This window comes from Ceratotherium simum, chromosome 25 (genome assembly GCF_057802395.1).
Source record: "Ceratotherium simum simum isolate JZ-2026a chromosome 25, ASM5780239v1, whole genome shotgun sequence".
NCBI lineage: Eukaryota > Metazoa > Chordata > Mammalia > Perissodactyla > Rhinocerotidae > Ceratotherium > Ceratotherium simum.
In genome coordinates this window covers 22,839,775-22,857,144 of record NC_141924.1, presented here as the reverse complement: position 1 = coordinate 22,857,144, position 17,370 = coordinate 22,839,775, and the positions used below count along the sequence as shown (strand labels likewise).

The following is a 17,370-nucleotide window of genomic DNA, read 5'->3' as shown; positions in this document are numbered from 1 at the left end:
ACTGCAGGTATGTTTGGGATTATTTGGTACATGTTTTGGCTGTTGCAGGCCTATGAGTGCCCTGCAGCTCACCCAACAATATCCCACGAGGAGAGGACCTATATAGAGACAAGTATAGGAGAAGGAGCCAACGTGGTTAGTCTGAGTGTAAGTATAGATGGATAGATGAAGACTTGCCTCTTTCCTGTGAGTATTTCTCTCAGTGTTTGTGCTGTCCTCTTAAGAAAAACAACATGTCAATATATTCACTAAAAATCTCGTGGTATTTTTACTCTCTAGAAATTTAATACACCGTGGAAAAGATTTTTCACATCATTGCCGGTTTATGCAATCATTGTGGCAAATTTTTGCAGAAGCTGGACCTTTTATTTGCTGTTAATAAGTCAGCCTGCTTATTTTGAAGAGGTCTTTGGATTTGCAATAAGTAAGGTAAACACGTAGATGGTTTCAAATGTTCTTGAACTTTAAATCTCTTGCTTCTACTGAGAAAATCTTTGCATGAATAAAATAATTAAATTGCTGACCATAAGTCATGACAGTTCTGTGACACCTAATACCCTGGAGGTCAGACAAGTTATACATTCTGTGCGTAGTATACATAGCTATTTAATTTCTTCCTGGGAAAGATCAGAGCTGAATTAAGCTGCTTTTAAAGATTTATGTTCTACCCGATTTCAAAGTGTTTTTGAAGCTAACTCAAGGGCTGCATATTAGGCAAGGATAAAAGGATAATAAGATTTGAGAGTGAGAGTTTTTTTTTCTTATAAATTACTTAGTGAATAGCAGTAAGAACCTTAAAGCTCATTTTACAGATCATCCTTCTCTCCATAATGGTGGTTATAGCAATAACGACCATTGCTTTGTATGATTGAGAAAGAGCTGTTCTCAGTGTCCCCAGCCATTGTCATTAGGTTGTCTTTGTTTTGGGGAGAAAGGGTGTGGATGGTTCTCATTTTTGCATTCTATTCTCTCATGTAATTCCAAAGCACTGTGCCTAAGCAATCTTTGTCTAATCCCCCCACGGTACCTGGATGAAGTTAAAGGGCATCTTGGTGACCTTTCTCTTCTGGAAGCCCTATTTGAAGGCACACTGGCAGTTTGCCTGTCTCATCATAAAAGAATTAGGGCTGCTTCCTACAAGGGAAAGAACAGCAGCCTAGTAGAGGTAGACGTCTGCATAGCTCCAGGTACCATCCAAAGTGGCCGTGGGAGAGTTAGCATGGTCAAGTAACAGTGGCCGCCATCAGTGGACACTCACTCTGTGCCAAGTGTTTAACCACCACGTGCCAGGTCCTATGCTGGTGCTGGGGCCTATGTGGTGAATAAAAGTCATCTCTGTCCTCAAGGACCTCCCAATCTGGTGGAGAAGACAGTTAGATCTATACCTAAAATCATTCACTCATTCGTTGTTTATTTATTACAAAATTCAGGCCTACCGGGGTCCTCTATGATTAGATGATTAAATTTGGTTGTGGTGGGGTGGTGGAGGTGGTGGGGGCAGGGAATTAGGGAAGTACGTCTCTCAGAAGTAGCTAAAATTATCTCATTGTTTCTTTTCATTCCAGGTGGGTCTCTTGTCAGCAGTCCCGCACATGGTTATGACCATCATTGTTCCTATTGGAGGACAACTGGCTGATTACTTAAGGAGCAGAAAAATTTTGACCACAACTGCTGTCAGAAAAATCATGAACTGTGGAGGTACCGTGATTTCACAGGTGGCTTAAACAGCTTTGATAAAATGAGATGAAATTGAACTGCAGAGCATAGTTTGGAGATTATATCTAATCACTGGAAAGGATCTTAAAGGCCCCAAAGTCCAACCCCCAGCAGGCACTGAGTGTCCATCACACCCCTGCCAAGTGGTCATGCAGCCTGTGCCTGAGCAACCTGAGATACGACAACTTAGTCGATCAATAAATACACACCCGCAACCGCAGAAACGCTTCTTTCATCTGCTCTTAAGCCAAAGCAACCTGATTGATTTCCTGTTCCTTATCTGTTTATTGTTTATCTTTCCCATACCTCTTTCCACATACATAATCTTTTGTTTATGTAGTTTATTCCCTTATCTCCTTCTTCCCTTTCTACATATACACATCTTTTGATAACAAACAGAGAAAATATTATCTCTGAATAGTCTTCTTCCCTCCCAACATAGGATTGTGCATGGGGTATATACACACACACACGTACACACATACACATCATCTTCTTTCCTGCTTTATTTAGTTCTTGCTTTGTGTTTTGATTTTGCAAAAACAAAGTAGAAGCTGAGTGATTTTCTAGAAGAGGCAGGTGAAAGTAATTGTGAACCCCACAACATTCATGACTGCTCACCGTTTTTAAACCCTCTACTTTCTTCCTGTCTCTTTGTTTTGCTCCTAAAATTAGCATTTATTGAATGCTTTCTGGGCTAGACACTAAGCTAAGTCCCTTATGTACATTATCTTATTTAACCCTCATAACCACATTGTCGAGCAAGTGCCATTATAAACCCCAATTCACAGTGAGGAGGCTGGGGTGTAATAAAGTGACTCACTCAAGTGGCAGATCTTGTGCAAGATCCCAGGTCTGTCTGAACTCGTGAATGCTTGCAGTTACTGCTGCTACCTCCCCAGGGGACTGGGGGTCACAATGGGCAGGTGGGAGGGAGAGGACAGTGCCATCTATGGGCGAAAGGTCGCAACTGTGAAATTAAGTTGAAAAGGCGGGCGTGGGTGTACTGTGCCTCTAGATTACATGGGTCAGGGCCATTTAGAAGGGAGGATCCTATGGAGGGATGCAAGAACAGGCATGATCTGATCCCACAGCATCTCATGAATAAAGTCTGATCAGGGAGATTGGGAATAATCTATCAGCATCTGGTCTCCCAGCCGTCTGACTGCTGGTCCCAAACAGGGATGTTCGGGCCTGCCCTTGACTTGAACTTTTCTATAGGAGGCTGAGGATTGGTGGGTGTGGTGTTGCTCTCTGGAAGGTGAGAGGTGAAGCTCTGGGGCACTACATTCAGGATCCTCCCCAAGGTAGTTGAGGTAGGCAGAATAACAGCCCCTCAAAGATGTCTATGTCCTGATTCCCAGAACTCGTGAATGTGTTTCCCCACGTGGCAAAAGGATCTTTTCAGATATGATTAAATTAAGGATCTTGAAATGGGAGACTATTTTGGATTATCTGCATGTGCCCAGTGTAATTACAAGTGTCCTGATAAGAGGAGGCAGGAGGATCAGAGTCAGAGAAAGAGACGTGATGGTAGAGGCAAGGGTCAGAGTGATGCAGCCACAAGCCAAGGAATACAGGCAAACTCTAGAAGCTGAAAAACACAAGAACAGAGTTTCTCCTAGAGCCTCCAAAAGGAATGCAGCTCTGCTGACACCCTGATTTTAGCTCTGTAGGACCTATTTTGGATTTCTGACCTCAAGCACCGTACAACAATAAATTTGTGTTGTTTTAAGCCACTAAGTTTGTGGTGATTTATTACAGTAGCAATCAGAAGCTAATACAGTAGCCAAAGTCTCACTCGTCTAATTATCAGATCCTGTTCCAGCTGAATAGCTCTCCACACAAGGCCCTGAATATATCTTTCTGTTTCTGACTTCACTCATTCCCTTTCCCTTTCCTGTGACTTCTGCTCACCTTCACCTCTTATCCCAGTCCTCTCCACACATCCTACCACATCGGCTCAAGTGTTTCCTCTTGTGTTTTGTTAGGGCTGCATCAGCCTCCAGTGATTGTTCCTTCCTATCCATATACTTGGTTGGCAGCTCATCATGTACTACCTTATCACAGCTCTGGCAGGAGAGTGTTTAGGCAGAGGGAATAGCATGTGCAATGGCCCTGAGGCAATCATGAATGTAGCATGTTAGAGAACAGAAGAAAGGAAAGTCAGAAATGGTTGGAGCTTAGTGAGTGAGGCAGGGAGACTGACAGGAGATGGGATCAGAATGCTCTTCTGGGGCCAGATAGTGGGAGTCCTTGTAGACATACACAGAGCTGGGGTTTTATGTGAAGTGCATTGGGAAGCAAATAGGGGGTTTAAAGCAGGGAAAGGGACAGAACATAGAACACAAGAGTAAAAGAAAGGAGTTGGAGAGAGACTCCAGCTAGGAGGCTATTTCAGTTGTTCTGTCAGGAGAAGATGGTGGTTTGAACTGAAGTAGGGTCAATGGAGGTGAAGAGCAGTGGATGGATTTTTAAATTCTCTGAGACTAACTTTCTTCTTCTTTAAAATCTGAATGAGAATATTTACCTCAGATGATTGTTATGAGGATTAAATGAGACGTTTAATGCATCTAGCATGGGTCCAACCTATAAAACTTTCTTGACATATGTTAGTACCTTTCTCTTCTCCTGTGTTCAAGATGCTGACAAAACAGAAGTTTTCCAGAGGAGGCATTCAATAAATATCTGCTATTCAATCTTATTTCCCGTGGCCAAAAATATGCAACTTCAAAACCTGGAACTTGAAAGAAAATTCTGGATCTAAACTTCACTTGTACAACCTCTTCTAAAGCCAGATGCCTTGAAGACTCTAACATGTTTTTTTGTTCATATTTGATTTTGCCCCAATCACCTCTGCCATTGTTTCTTTATAGTTGGTAGTGTTGGAGTTGGGTGGTGGTGGTGGTGAGAACTCTCAAAGATTTTCAAAGATTAGAGGTACTAGTAAAGTGCCTATTGAGAGTATATTTCTTTTTTTTTTTTTTTTTTTGCAGAAAGTAGAATGCATACACAGAATCTCCCCAGCCTCTCTCCCATCTTTAAAAAAAAAACCTCTTCACATATCTTTTCATGTCTTTTTATATTTTGACATAGCAGGACCAGTGAGCTCTATATAAAAAGTTAAAAAAAAAAAACAGAACAACATTTTGCTTATATACAGAGATGCTAGACTAGAGATAAATACATAAAGACAGAGTTTTGTGCCATCACTGAATAAGCCAGATTGATTTGGATATAAGGAAGTGCTTGCGTGATCTTCTAGAGAATTTTAGCTGGCTTCGTGTTTTCCGAGAAGAAATACAAAGGACGTTTCTCATCTGAGAAAGATCACACATTTCTTGGAGTCTGTCACCTCCTTCTTTTTTTTTCCATAGGCAAGAGATATTGCTGCTAGAATCATGTAAAGCAAACAGATCATCTTAAGACATGATGTTCTATTCTAGTTCATTCTGAATCAGGGCACATTTCCAAAATCCTCCAAGACAGATGTCAAATCCTTGTACCTCCTTCTATAATATGTGTAAAGTGCGCCTGAGGTAAAAAATTCTAGTCTGGCTGAATTGGTTGCCCGTGTGAGCTTCAGATTGTTTTAATATGAAATGAAAAAATTTCTCAGGTCTTTAAATCCTAGTTCTGTTTTTCTTGTCAGCTCTGAACAGGTTCACTTTCAAGGATTTCTTGATCACCCTGGCGTTCAAATTTTATCCTTCAGCTTCTGAAACACACAGTCCTGTCTCTAGCATTTTCACTATAGATAGGAACCATTTAGGCTCTGAAATGCTTTTTCTTCCTTTGGAAATCTGCTATTTGGCAAAGATCTTTTTTTTTTTTTTTTTAATAGATGAACCATTGTATCATTTGTAAGTTTTATTCTTCACACAATGTCTTCATTTTAGTTCTTTGGGGGAATTAATTTTATAGTACAACCTCTGCTGAGAGTATTAAGATAAAAGAAGTTTCAGCCAGACGCCTTATTATTTAAGACAGGCCACTTGTAAAACACATATACTTAGTTAGCAATCTTGTCTTATGTATAATTTAAAATGTTGAAACAAAATCAATAACAAGTAGCCATGGGATAAAGCCCACAATTTAAAGGCACCACTGCTTCCATAATTTCATTTGATCCTTTTTAGACAACCATCTAAAACAATTATTGATGCTTGCCTTGTTTCTATGATAATTTTGAGGAAATGGGCTCAGAAAGGTAAGCAATTTGCCAAGTCCACAAAAAGTACTTTAGCTTACATTTCAACCTAATTATTTTGATTCTGGGTGCCATTTTCTTTCCTCTGCGTTAATTCATTAAACATTATTTATTGAAAGCCCACTACATGCTAGCCAGGCTCTGTGCTAATACATGGCACTTTCCTGGATAGCACCACAGTTTTGTTGGAGAAGCAGAAACAGAGATGAAAAATTACAAGGCAATGTTGAAAAGTTTTATAAAATGAAGATGAAGAAGAAGGAGATGTGAGCTTCACCAGTGGGGGAGGGGCAGAGTTGTCAGGGAAGCTTCCTAGAGGAAGCAATATTTGAACTGGACTTTAAAGGATAGTAAAATTTCTCCAGAAAAAGAGAAATATGTGGTGGGAGAGGAGTATCCCAGGCAAAGGAACAGCCCGTGAAAATATATTATGGGCATGAAACAGTGTTGTGATTGGGAAATGGCTAATAGACCTGTGTGACTACAACAGAGGGCTTTATATGGGCCTAGGGGTGGTGAGCAGGGACGTGAGGGCTGGCAGAAGATGAGCTGGAACAGCAGGAGAGACTTATTATATAACAATATACTAATAATGTGGAACCCTTGACAAAAGTTTTAAGCAAAAGAGCAACTGATCAGATTAGTGGTTTAGAAAGATAGTGATGTGGAGAATGTCAGAGGAAGAAGAGATGGAAAGACCAATAAAGAGGCTATTGAAGTTGTCCAGGTGAGAGGTCATGACCCCAGGACTAAGACAGTGGCAGGGGAGGGGAAAGCAGAGGTTGGATTTGACAGGTATTTCTGAGGTCCAACCTACAGATTCTTATGTGAAAACTGAGGAAGAGGGAGAAGTCCAAGATGATCCTGAGATTTCCACGTTGGACTTTTGGTTACCATTTGTTGAGCTGAGCCCATGTGCTGGTGGTCGTGCCCAATACCTTATATACCCAATTTCATTTAATGTTTCAGTGCTACAGAGTTGTATTATTAGCTCCATTTTTGGGCATGAAGGATCTAAGAGGTGAAGTGACTTGTCCAAGGTCACACAATTAGTGATTTTTGAGGTGGAATCTGAACCCAGGCCTCTCTAACTCTAAAGTCTGGGTTCTAAACACAGGTGGGTAGAAGATTCATTTAGAGAAGAAGACAGAGCATGGTGGTGGTGGTTTGCTTTGTTTGTTTAGGAGTAAGAAAACAGGGTAACAGAGACTTGATTTGGGCATGTTGTCTCTGAGGTAACTCTAGGACAACTGCGTGGAGATGTCTGGAATCAGCAGATATTTCCAGTATGAAGCATCATTTCATTGTCTTCCACCTCCCAGGGTACTTCATATACCTGGAAATGGGGTTTATATCATCTTTATTTCTGCTGTTGGCCGAACTTGTGTGTGTGTGTGTGTGCGTGTGTGTGTTTTGATGAGAAGGAACATCTTCATAATTTCTTCATCCTTTTTTATTGTGCTGGATTCGTTTATTCTGAATGAAAGGAACAGAAAGTACTTTTGTCCTGCTGTATTTTCTGTGCAAATATCTCATGGCGTTTATAAAGAGGCCTGAGAGCTTGGTGAACTTCTGAAAGGAAAGAATTTTGCCTTATGCTTTACAAGCAGTGAGGCTCTGCTTTTTGTTTCAGATATTCGCTATAGCTTTCTGGTCACTTTGGCAATAAATATTAGACTGTTGTCATTTTATTTTTCTGTGAGAGACTGTCACTTATGTAATCAAAAGAGAATCGTTGACAGTTTTAGTATTTAGAAATGGCAGAGGGAACTACCCATGAAGCAACTGATAGTAAACATCCCTCATCCCAGGGGATCACTGGGACCTACTGGGAACATTCACTGTTCAAGGTGCACCAGGATAATGTTGGAAAGCTCACAGAACACCTGGGTAGTATTAGCATAGTCATGTAGTCAAGAAACACCTAGGTAATGTTGTAAACACTGCCAGAATGTATGTACTAAAAACTTAGGTCCATGGAAATAGAAATAGATTCTTATTTGATAAATTCATGAACTTGAGCTGACTGATGTGAAAATGACCTTTTTTTCCCCTGCTGTTTCCACTCACAGGTTTTGGCATGGAGGCAACCTTACTCCTGGTGGTTGGCTTTTCCCATACCAAAGGGGTGGCTATCTCCTTTCTGGTGCTTGCTGTAGGATTTAGTGGCTTTGCTATTTCAGGTAAAGTGTCCTTTGGTTTTCCAAATCTTTTCCATAGATTCAGCAAGTCTTGGGAGGAAGGAAGGAAAAGGATACAGTTGTACCTTTCTTTGGTAGCCAGGCCGTTCTCAAGGAGCAGGGCCAGTAGCTAGAAACTTTCACTGAGTGAAGATGACTTAGGAACCCAGTGAAGCTGGAAATGTCCGTACTTTCTCCAACTTGGAAAAAGACACGAAGTGCAGGTGACCCCCGTGGGACATGGGCAGAGATCCAAGCCTGTGACCTGGGTGAAGTGGCACTTTTGTACTTCAGCACCAGGTCACCCTACCTAACAGAGGCTCTTGACCTTTTCAATCCTCACCGCCTCTGGAGAACTGCTAGTATTAGCTCAAACGTCAAATGATGTGATCATTTGACATAAAGTCATAGAACCCAAAGTTTTTAGAGTGGAAATCTTCTTTAGATTCTGTCTACTCCATGGCCTTCATTTTCCAAACAAAGAAATGCAGGTCCAGAGAGGGAAGGTGACTTTTTCAACAGACTAGAGCAGGAAGTAAGAATGATGATGATGATGGTGAGAGCTCACGTTGATCAAGCACAGATTCCGTGCCAGAGACTGTTCAGAGCCCTCTGTGTGTATTAACCCCTGTAATTCTCACAGTTACCCTAGGGGGTATCAGTGCTATCAGTCTCCCTATTTGACAGGAGCAGAAACCAGTCTGCTGTGTGTGAGAGGCCAGAGCACTATCATATCATGTCTTATACAATTCAGAAGCTCACTATGTAAATCTGGATGAAAAAGTAAAATTCAGTTGTTTTTCTACCTTTAACACATGCTTTAATACTAAAAACGATCATGTACAGAGCACTTTATATATATTATATCTATCTCATGACATTGTGAAGCAAGTAGTAACATCACTATTTTACTGATGAGGAATCTGAAAACTCAGAAAAAATGGATACTTTCTTAATGTCACACAATTAGTGGCATGGGAGAACTAAAGTGCAACTCTGCCTGGCTCCACACTTGTGCTCTTTTCACCATTCCAGGCTGTCTTAAAGATCAGACAGAGTGATAACGTCCCAGAACAGAAAAATATGGAACTTCTGGTCTAAACTACCTTAAAATAGGGACTTGATCTTATCAAAATCAATAGGGCTGATGAATAGTTAAATTAGGAAAAAATGTCTACTTTAAAAGTAGCTTGCAGCTAAGAACTTGTGTTTGGAGGTACATAAACATGTGTTTGAGACCTCTTTACTACTTAAAAGAAAAAATTCTTTTTTTTTTTTATTTATTTTTTCCCCCAAAGCCCCAGTAGATAGTTGTATGTCATAGCTGCGCATCCTTCTAGTTGCTGTATGTGGGACGCGGCCTCAGCATGGCCAGAGAAGCGGTGTGTCGGGGCGCACCCGGGATCCGAACCCGGGCTGCCAGCAGCGGAGCGCACGCACTTAACTGCTAAGCCACGGGGCCGGCCCCTGAAGAAATTTGCTTAATTATTTAAATCCTCAAGCTGCAGTTTCCTAGAGATTGGAGAGATGCGATGGCAGCCTCCTAGGGTTGTTGGGAGATCTCAATAAACTGAAATAATTTGTGCATTCACTCACACTTCCCATGAGCCAGGGCCTGTTCTTGGCACGAGGGATATTGCAGTGAAAAAAAATAAAATATCCTTGGTGGCGCAGCGGTTAAGTGCGTGCTCTCCGCTGCGGAGGCCCAGGGCGCGCACAGCCACACCGCTTGTTATGCCATGCTGTGGCGGCGTCCCATATAAAGTAGAGGAAGATGGGCACGGATGTTAGCCCAGGGCCAGTCTTCCTCAAGAAAAAAGGGGAGGATTGGCATCGGATGTTAGCTCAGGGCTAGTCCTCCTCACACACACAAAAATAAATAAATAAAAAATAAAAGATTCTGTCCTCATAAAGTTTACATTCTAGTGGAAATAAAGCATTTGAAGCCCTTATGCCTAGTGCCCGTAAAAGGTATTCACTATTATTGCTCAATTATTATCCACTCTGGCCTAGTGCTTCTCAAACTTTAACGTGCCTACAAATCACCCTAGGATCTTGCAAAATGCGGATTCTGATTCAGCAGGTCCAGAGTGGGGTCTGAGATTCTGCATTTCAGACAAGCTCCCCAGTGATGCTGATGCTGCTGATCAATTGTCCACACGTTGAGTTGCAGGGATAGAGCAATCACTACTTGCTTCCACTAGGATGTTGAGGAATACCTTCCTTTGATAGCTCTGTGATGCAAAAGAGATTCATATCCTGTCCCCAAAGATATTGAAACGTTCAGGTTCATATTGCCTCCAGGTTGCCAATTACATCGCAATCAGAAGGAAAGAAACTCAACACCCCAAATCACAGCAGCTGCCATTACTTTTTTTAGCACTTACTCCATGCTAGCCATTTTTTAGACATGATCTCATTTAATCCCTGTAGCAACCCTATGAGAAAGGTATTGCTATGTCCGTTTTACCAGTAGGACAACCGAGGCTTGGAGGGTGACTTAACTTGCACAGGTAAGTTAAGTGGCTGGGATTGCCACAAAGGTTTGTCTGACCCAACAGTGACATTATGGGAGGGACTGTGGCCATGGGGGCAATAATTCCTCAGGATCTGCTGTCTGTCAACTTTGTGAGGAGTTAATAGGGATGCCAGGGAAAGCTGGCACAATTTAGGAACTGATTATAGAAAGAGAGCCAAGACAGGTAAGATTAGAAAGATACAAGTGATGGGTGATGCTGGTTTTGAGAACTGTCCTATGTGGAGAAGACAGACCCTCTCAGCTTGTGTGCATTTTTTTTTTGTATCTGCTACAAAAAAAATCTATCAATATCTCAGTTTCTCAATGATTTTTCCCCTTGAACACCAAGATTGTGCAGCTAGAAACCTAAATGGCTTTTCTCACGTTATCTTTAGCTGAACACAGATGCCTAGGTTTTGTATCAGAATATAATACTTGGCAATCATATTAATTGCTTCTTATCTCTTGGTTCCTTTTTTAATAAAGTATTTATCACGTTCAAATCATCAGTAAGATTAATTAATCTTGCAGCTGTTTTATATTCTGATTGCCTGCCACTTTGATCTGAAAGAGAAGATATGCTTATTACAAAATGGTTTTCTCAAAATTCTCTTTGAATGGAGTTAGGAAAAAACAACCAGCCAATGTGCCAGATTAGAACAAAAAATAATTTTTTAATCCTATTTTCAGGTTCTTTGCACAGAGTAGGAAATTAAAAAGCAAGGCAAAGGAAAACAAAAATATGAATAAACAAAATCTACAACCACCTGCTATAATTTCACAGCTCAAATTGGTAATTAATTATTTATTGAGTGCCTACTATGTGCCAGACACTTTGCCAGTTCAGGGAAGATGGTGGTAAACAGGACAGATGGATAACACCCGTAAAGAACATACATGTTGGTTTTTACCTCTATGTACTATGTAATTAACATACATTATTTAACTTAATTCTTACAACAATTTTATAAGAATGATTATCCTAGTTTATAGAGGAAGAAGCAGAGGTTGAGAAAGTTTAAATCTTTTGACCAGGTTTGCGTCTCAACTAAGCTGCCAGGGGCAGGCCTGTCTGACTCTAAATTCATCCCTGGGCAAGATGGGTAGAGTTGGTTCCCAGTGTTTGAAGCCTCCACTTTCACAGCCGTGTTCTTCCCCCAACTTCACTCCTCCCCCTTCATTCACTCACTCTTTTTTCCTGATGAATAGATTAATAGTAAGGTGTTGGTGACATTATTTTACCACTCCTAGCAGCATTATCTTTTGATAGAAGACCACAAAGAGAGGGAGATGCCTAGCCGCAGGGGCAGCAGCAGAAGTGGTAGAAGTGATAGTTAGTAGAGCTCATCTATTTGCCAAGGACTCTCGCATGCTTATTTCCCCTGAGTCTCACCTTGCAGCATCTTTATAAGTTAAGTAGTAGTATTACCCCCATATTAGAGATGAGGAAACAAAGTCCTAACAATAACTTGTTTAAGTGGTGGAAATAAGATTTGAATCCAGATTTATAGACTCCAAATCAAGTATGCACATGAAGGTGTTTTGTACACTACAGAGGATTCTGCCAATGTCTTTGCAAATGTTTATTGTCGGAGAAGCACCCTTTCCATTATGCCATGTGGCCACTAAGGCAAGCTTACCTATGATGTTTTTTTGGGAGTGAGTCAAGGGTTAGGAGGGAGGATATTATGAAGCAGGGTTTGGTTCTAATCATACTGTATGTGAATGTGTGATTGTTTACTCTGAATAAATGTGATCCAGGCTTTCTGCTTTTCAGTATTGCCCAAAACACCATTATTTTGGAGTTCTGATCTTACAAGGCACATGTGCCATAATTCTCCCCATGGAGAGCCCATGTCAGACATTGCTAATCAATCACAGCATGTTTTCCTGCTATGTGCAGACACAGCCTGACAATCCTCAATCCAGCCCTCATGGTAGAGGTATCCATTAATCATATGCTAGAAGAAACTGCAGAGACGGATGAGAGTTGGGGGGAAGCTAAGTATTTTCCATAATGTATTTGGAATTCTGTTTTTGACTCTTATTTTGAAATTTTGGCTTCACTGCAGGTTTTAATGTCAACCACCTAGACATTGCCCCCCGCTATGCCAGCATTCTCATGGGGATATCAAATGGAGTGGGAACTCTCTCTGGAATGGTCTGTCCGCTCATTGTCGGTGCAATGACCAAGCACAAGGTAATGGTCTCCTTTGGGACCACGGGTGACAGCATCAGAAGGCTGAAGTCCTGCACACACTTGAGATCTCACGGCCCTGCCTCAGCCTCTAAGTGTGTGTGTCCTTGGCCTTGGCTGAGTCGTTTAAATGTCTTCTTTTTTCTTTTCTTTCTTCTTCTTTTTTTTTTTTTTGATTATTGTTTATTGATGCAACAGGGCTGATTGATGTTTGGTCCCGTGTTTCCTCAACTGAGAAATAAAAGGTGTGTGTGGGGGCCAACACCATAAAGACTGTTTAGAGACACAAAGAAGAAACTGAGGCAGTCAACTCGAGATGAATAAATTACCCAAGATTGTTTTATAATTCTAAGTAATTAAACTTTATAGCACATTTCCATCTATTGCTTAACATGTTCCAGTATAAAAATATTAGTGCTGTTATACTTCCTTATTATGAAGAAAATAAACAAGACATTAATAAGCCTTCCTAAGAACCTACAAGGGTGTGGCACTCAGTCGTTACTGAAGCTTTGTGTCTCTAGACTAGGGTTGGTGTTAGAGGAGGATCCTGATCCATCCAAAGTTCAACCACAGGCCATGTGGTTTCTTAATCTCTGTCACTGAAAAGGTTTCAGGATGCTGCTTTCTGCAAATAAGAATTTTTTGATATTATGGGGTTTTTACCTAACTATTTTTTTTTTCGGTTGGATTGCCTATTACAAACATGACTTCAGAAATTCTTCCAGCTTCTTGGAAAAGAAAGTGTGGGGTAAATTTTCTTACTTTTGATAGAAAAGGAAGGTGGAATTTGGGGATTTTTTAGGCAGAGGATCCATGTTTTCCCTCTCTGTTCATGAGATGATAGGATTGCTAACATGAATATTAAATCTCAGATACTATTTTCCCCTAAGTTTAGGGGAAAACACAAATTCCCACTATTTTTTGATACTATATGTTATTTTGCACAGAAAATATGATTATAAATAAGCTATTGACAGTCAAGACTGAGCATTTTCATGGCTCAAATTGTTATGGGGTCCAACACAAGTAAGAAGGAAACCTCTGATATTTAAAATGGGGGTGGGGATGGGGAGTAGGGTTCCTAAAGCCACTTTAATTTAACCTACTATGAATGGAAACCCCATTTGTATATTTAGAAGAGCGGTGAAGTGGTGCTGTGTGTATTTTACATGATGTTTATTTTGTAAAGTATTTTTATAAATTAAAAAATGCGTATTCATTTTAGTCTTTTCATTTTTTAAACACTCAAATTGGATCCTGTCGGAGCCTGGACGTGCTTCTGTCACATATATCTTTCTAAGAGGCATGGCATTGCCTTTGGGGTGACCGGGTGCTTTTGTCCCAGTGGAGGCCTCTAGAACATTCTGTTAATCTCCAGTTTTGGTTAAAATATTAATTGGTACCGTGTTTCCTTGTTCAGACCCGTGAGGAATGGCAGAATGTATTCCTCATAGCTGCCCTAGTGCACTACAGTGGCGTGATCTTCTATGGAGTCTTTGCTTCTGGGGAGAAACAGGAGTGGGCTGACCCTGAGAACCTCTCTGAGGAGAAATGTGGAATCATTGGCCAAGATGAATTAGCTGAAGAGACAGAACTCAACCATGCGAGTTTTGCAAGTCCCCAAAAGAAGATGTCATACGGAGCCACCACCCAGAATTGTGCAGTCCAGAAGAAGGAATGGAGGGGACAAAGAGGAGTGCCTCTTGATGAGGAAGAGCTGATATCCTACCAGAATGAAGAGGGAAACTTCTCAGATACATCCTAATGTCTGAGGAGCACTTCTGGCTTCTCCTCACCTTAGAACAAGAAAGTATCCATACATATTGCCTTGCCCATAGCCCGGCTTGCCAGAGGGTCAAATATGGGGACACTGGAGGTGGGGGAAGGGGGAGAGATTTAATTAGCAATAGAGAAAAGAGAAATATTTTCTTGCAATGGCACTTTTGGGTATGGAGCTTGCTCTAAGTTGACAAAATAGGTATATATATAATTTTTTTTTGATTGGTGTCTGACTGTTCTCTCAAAGAACTGAACTTATTCAGAAAAGAATGACTAGAAGAATAAGAGAGATAATACTATGTTTTTCATAGAAAAATGGAAGGAAACGAGGATATTTGGCCTGGAGGAGAGGAAACAATGGGTGCCGTGCAGAGGAGAATTTCTTCTTCCTCATAAAGTCTACAGCTCATGGGGCCCTGTCTTGTGCCAGGTGCCTTATAAACATTCTAATTTAATCTCCACACCCCTATGACATACATTTGTTATCCTTATTTTACAACTAAGGAAACTAAAGCAACAAAAGATTGACTTTCCCAACATCATCCTGCCAGGGCCAGTGCTGAGACTGGTGGAGTCTAAAGTAAGTGGCAGTTATGGGGAAGCAGGTTTTACCAAGGGTAGGGAAGACATTTTTAATAATGAAAATGGAGTAAGTTGTCTTGTGGACGTTTCCCTATTTTGGCAGACATGGGGGATGGGAAACATTTGGGTTGATGTGGCAGAGAGCATTCAAACATTGTGTGAGGGGCTGGATTCAAAGATCCTTAGGGTTCTATATGATCTGAAGAGTCAAATGATTCTGTGAATTCATAGTTTTTAAGATAATAAGGGTCACAGACTGTATGAGAGATTCAAATAGGTTAAAAAAGAGAGAGAGAAAGAGAAAGCTAAGCAAGATAGCAAATTTCCGGGAATCTAATGGTCAAAATGGCTGAGAAGAAGTAAACAAGGGCTTGGCTATTAAATATCAACCCTTCATAATGTCAAGAATGTGGTTAAATAATGTCCCAAATTACTTATAAATCTTTAAGACATTTAGTAATTTAAGAAGTCAGTTCATGCGTTTTAATAGGTAAAATTCTCTTGAAAGAGTCTTCTGTTTTAAAAAATGTATGTCTTTAGCCATTTCCACTGGTGATATTATGAAGTTTGAACAAATTATATAAAATTATGATTGAAGTATTTCCTAATGACTGTATTTGGAATGATGTTCAGGGAAACCACAGTAATATAGCAGTAGTTATACAAGGAAATACTAAAATGAAAACATCTGGGACAACTAGACTCATAGTTAGTGTTGAAAAATTCATCTTTGACTGCATAAGGCAATAACATGGATACTCTCTAGATATATTTTAAAATTTAATGATATTTTAAAATTTAATGTTGGCATGTAAATGGTTGTTTGAGAATAAAATTATTTCCCTGTTCATTGTTTTTGAAAATTTTATTTCTACTTTCAGAAGAAAAATATAATATTGCAGAAAAGAATTATAGATTTACTTGTAGTCTATTACTGTTTAAAGTGTTTTTTTATAATTTCTCACCTATATATATATTTCTGGTCCCTAATTGTACCAGCAGAGTTGTAGTGTATTTTATAAAAAGAATAATTTTGAGGAAAAAAAAAAAGAATTTCCTGACTCTCCATTGAATAATATTCTTTCTATTATTAGTATATAATTTATGTTATCATATATCTTTAAATCTCTTTAATGAGTGAATCCATGTAAGTCCCTTAGAACAGTTCCTGGCATGTAGAAAGTGCTTAATAAACATTAGCTATCATCATCATTATCATCTTTCAACCTTTTGGAGACCTTTTCAGTTGAAAAGAAAGCATGCTATGTCATTTTCATCCATTAGCCACAGAATTTGTTGTGAAAGTCATGCTGTTTTCTAAGTCAAAAAAAAAAAAAAAAAAAAAAAGAGAAATTTATGGTAGCCAGTGTTTTATTTTTTCTTGTGTTAATAAAGTCAAATAACTATAAAAAAAAACAACTCATGCTAATCCTTAAGGTAATATTGAAGATTGTGGCACAAAATTCTATTTACTCCATTGTTTAAAGTCAGTGTCATATGCAGAAATTTCACATTTTGACAAATGAAAGCATTTAGGATGTCTATAAATGGCCTGTATAGTATTAAAAATAAAACAATAGAACCCTGGATCATGGTGTTAAAAACTAGAAAACAGCTTATTTTGTCGTGACAGGTTTTGCTCTGTGAAGGTTGCAGTGAACAGATAATTACATTTGAATGCCAGGCAGATGCAATTTGCAAGTCCTTGTACATTTTGCTGCAGATATCCATGTGTAAATCAATTCTTGGAGGCAAATCATGGATTCTAGCAGGAAGGGAAGGAAGCCTGAGGGTGCTGGATTCTTGAGACAAGAAAGGTTTGACTGGTTCTTTCCAAAGAATAAAAGTTTTGGAGACGCCTGAATATGACAAGAAAAAAAATAATTGTTTGAGAAATAATGGCACATTTATTATCCCTGCCTGGATGTTAAATTCAACAGGTAAAATTTGGAGCCTACTATTTCTATTTCACACTGCCTCCTCCTAACACGAACAAACCTGTTCTTCCTTCTCTGTTTCTTATCTCAGTTAATTGCAACACCCTTTTGCTGGAGCTAGAAATCTTTTTTTTTTTTTTTTAAAGTATTTGCCATTGGGTTTTCCTTTGGAGCTAGAAATCTTGGAGTCATATTTGACTATTAAAAACAGTAGCCCTCCATCTCTTCCCTGCCTAGTCAATTTAATT

At 39.8% G+C, this 17,370-nt stretch overlaps 1 protein-coding gene across 2 annotated transcripts in view; it reads left to right on the top strand.

The window, feature by feature from the left end:
* SLC17A8 (solute carrier family 17 member 8) overlaps positions 1-14,685 on the top strand; it is a 41,217-nt gene extending 26,532 nt beyond the window's left edge. Inside the window, exons 7-12 of one of the 2 annotated variants that reach the window (XM_004418012.3) lie at positions 8-147; positions 280-429; positions 1,566-1,698; positions 7,999-8,109; positions 12,697-12,824; positions 14,245-14,685. In XM_004418012.3, coding sequence (XP_004418069.2) covers positions 8-147; positions 280-429; positions 1,566-1,698; positions 7,999-8,109; positions 12,697-12,824; positions 14,245-14,589 — 1,007 coding nt within the window. In that variant the 3' untranslated portion in view covers positions 14,590-14,685. The remainder of the gene's footprint in view (positions 1-7; positions 148-279; positions 430-1,565; positions 1,699-7,998; positions 8,110-12,696; positions 12,825-14,244) is intronic. The other variant, XM_087448592.1, reaches the window with a different exon arrangement.
* Positions 14,686-17,370: the final 2,685 nt, after the last annotated feature.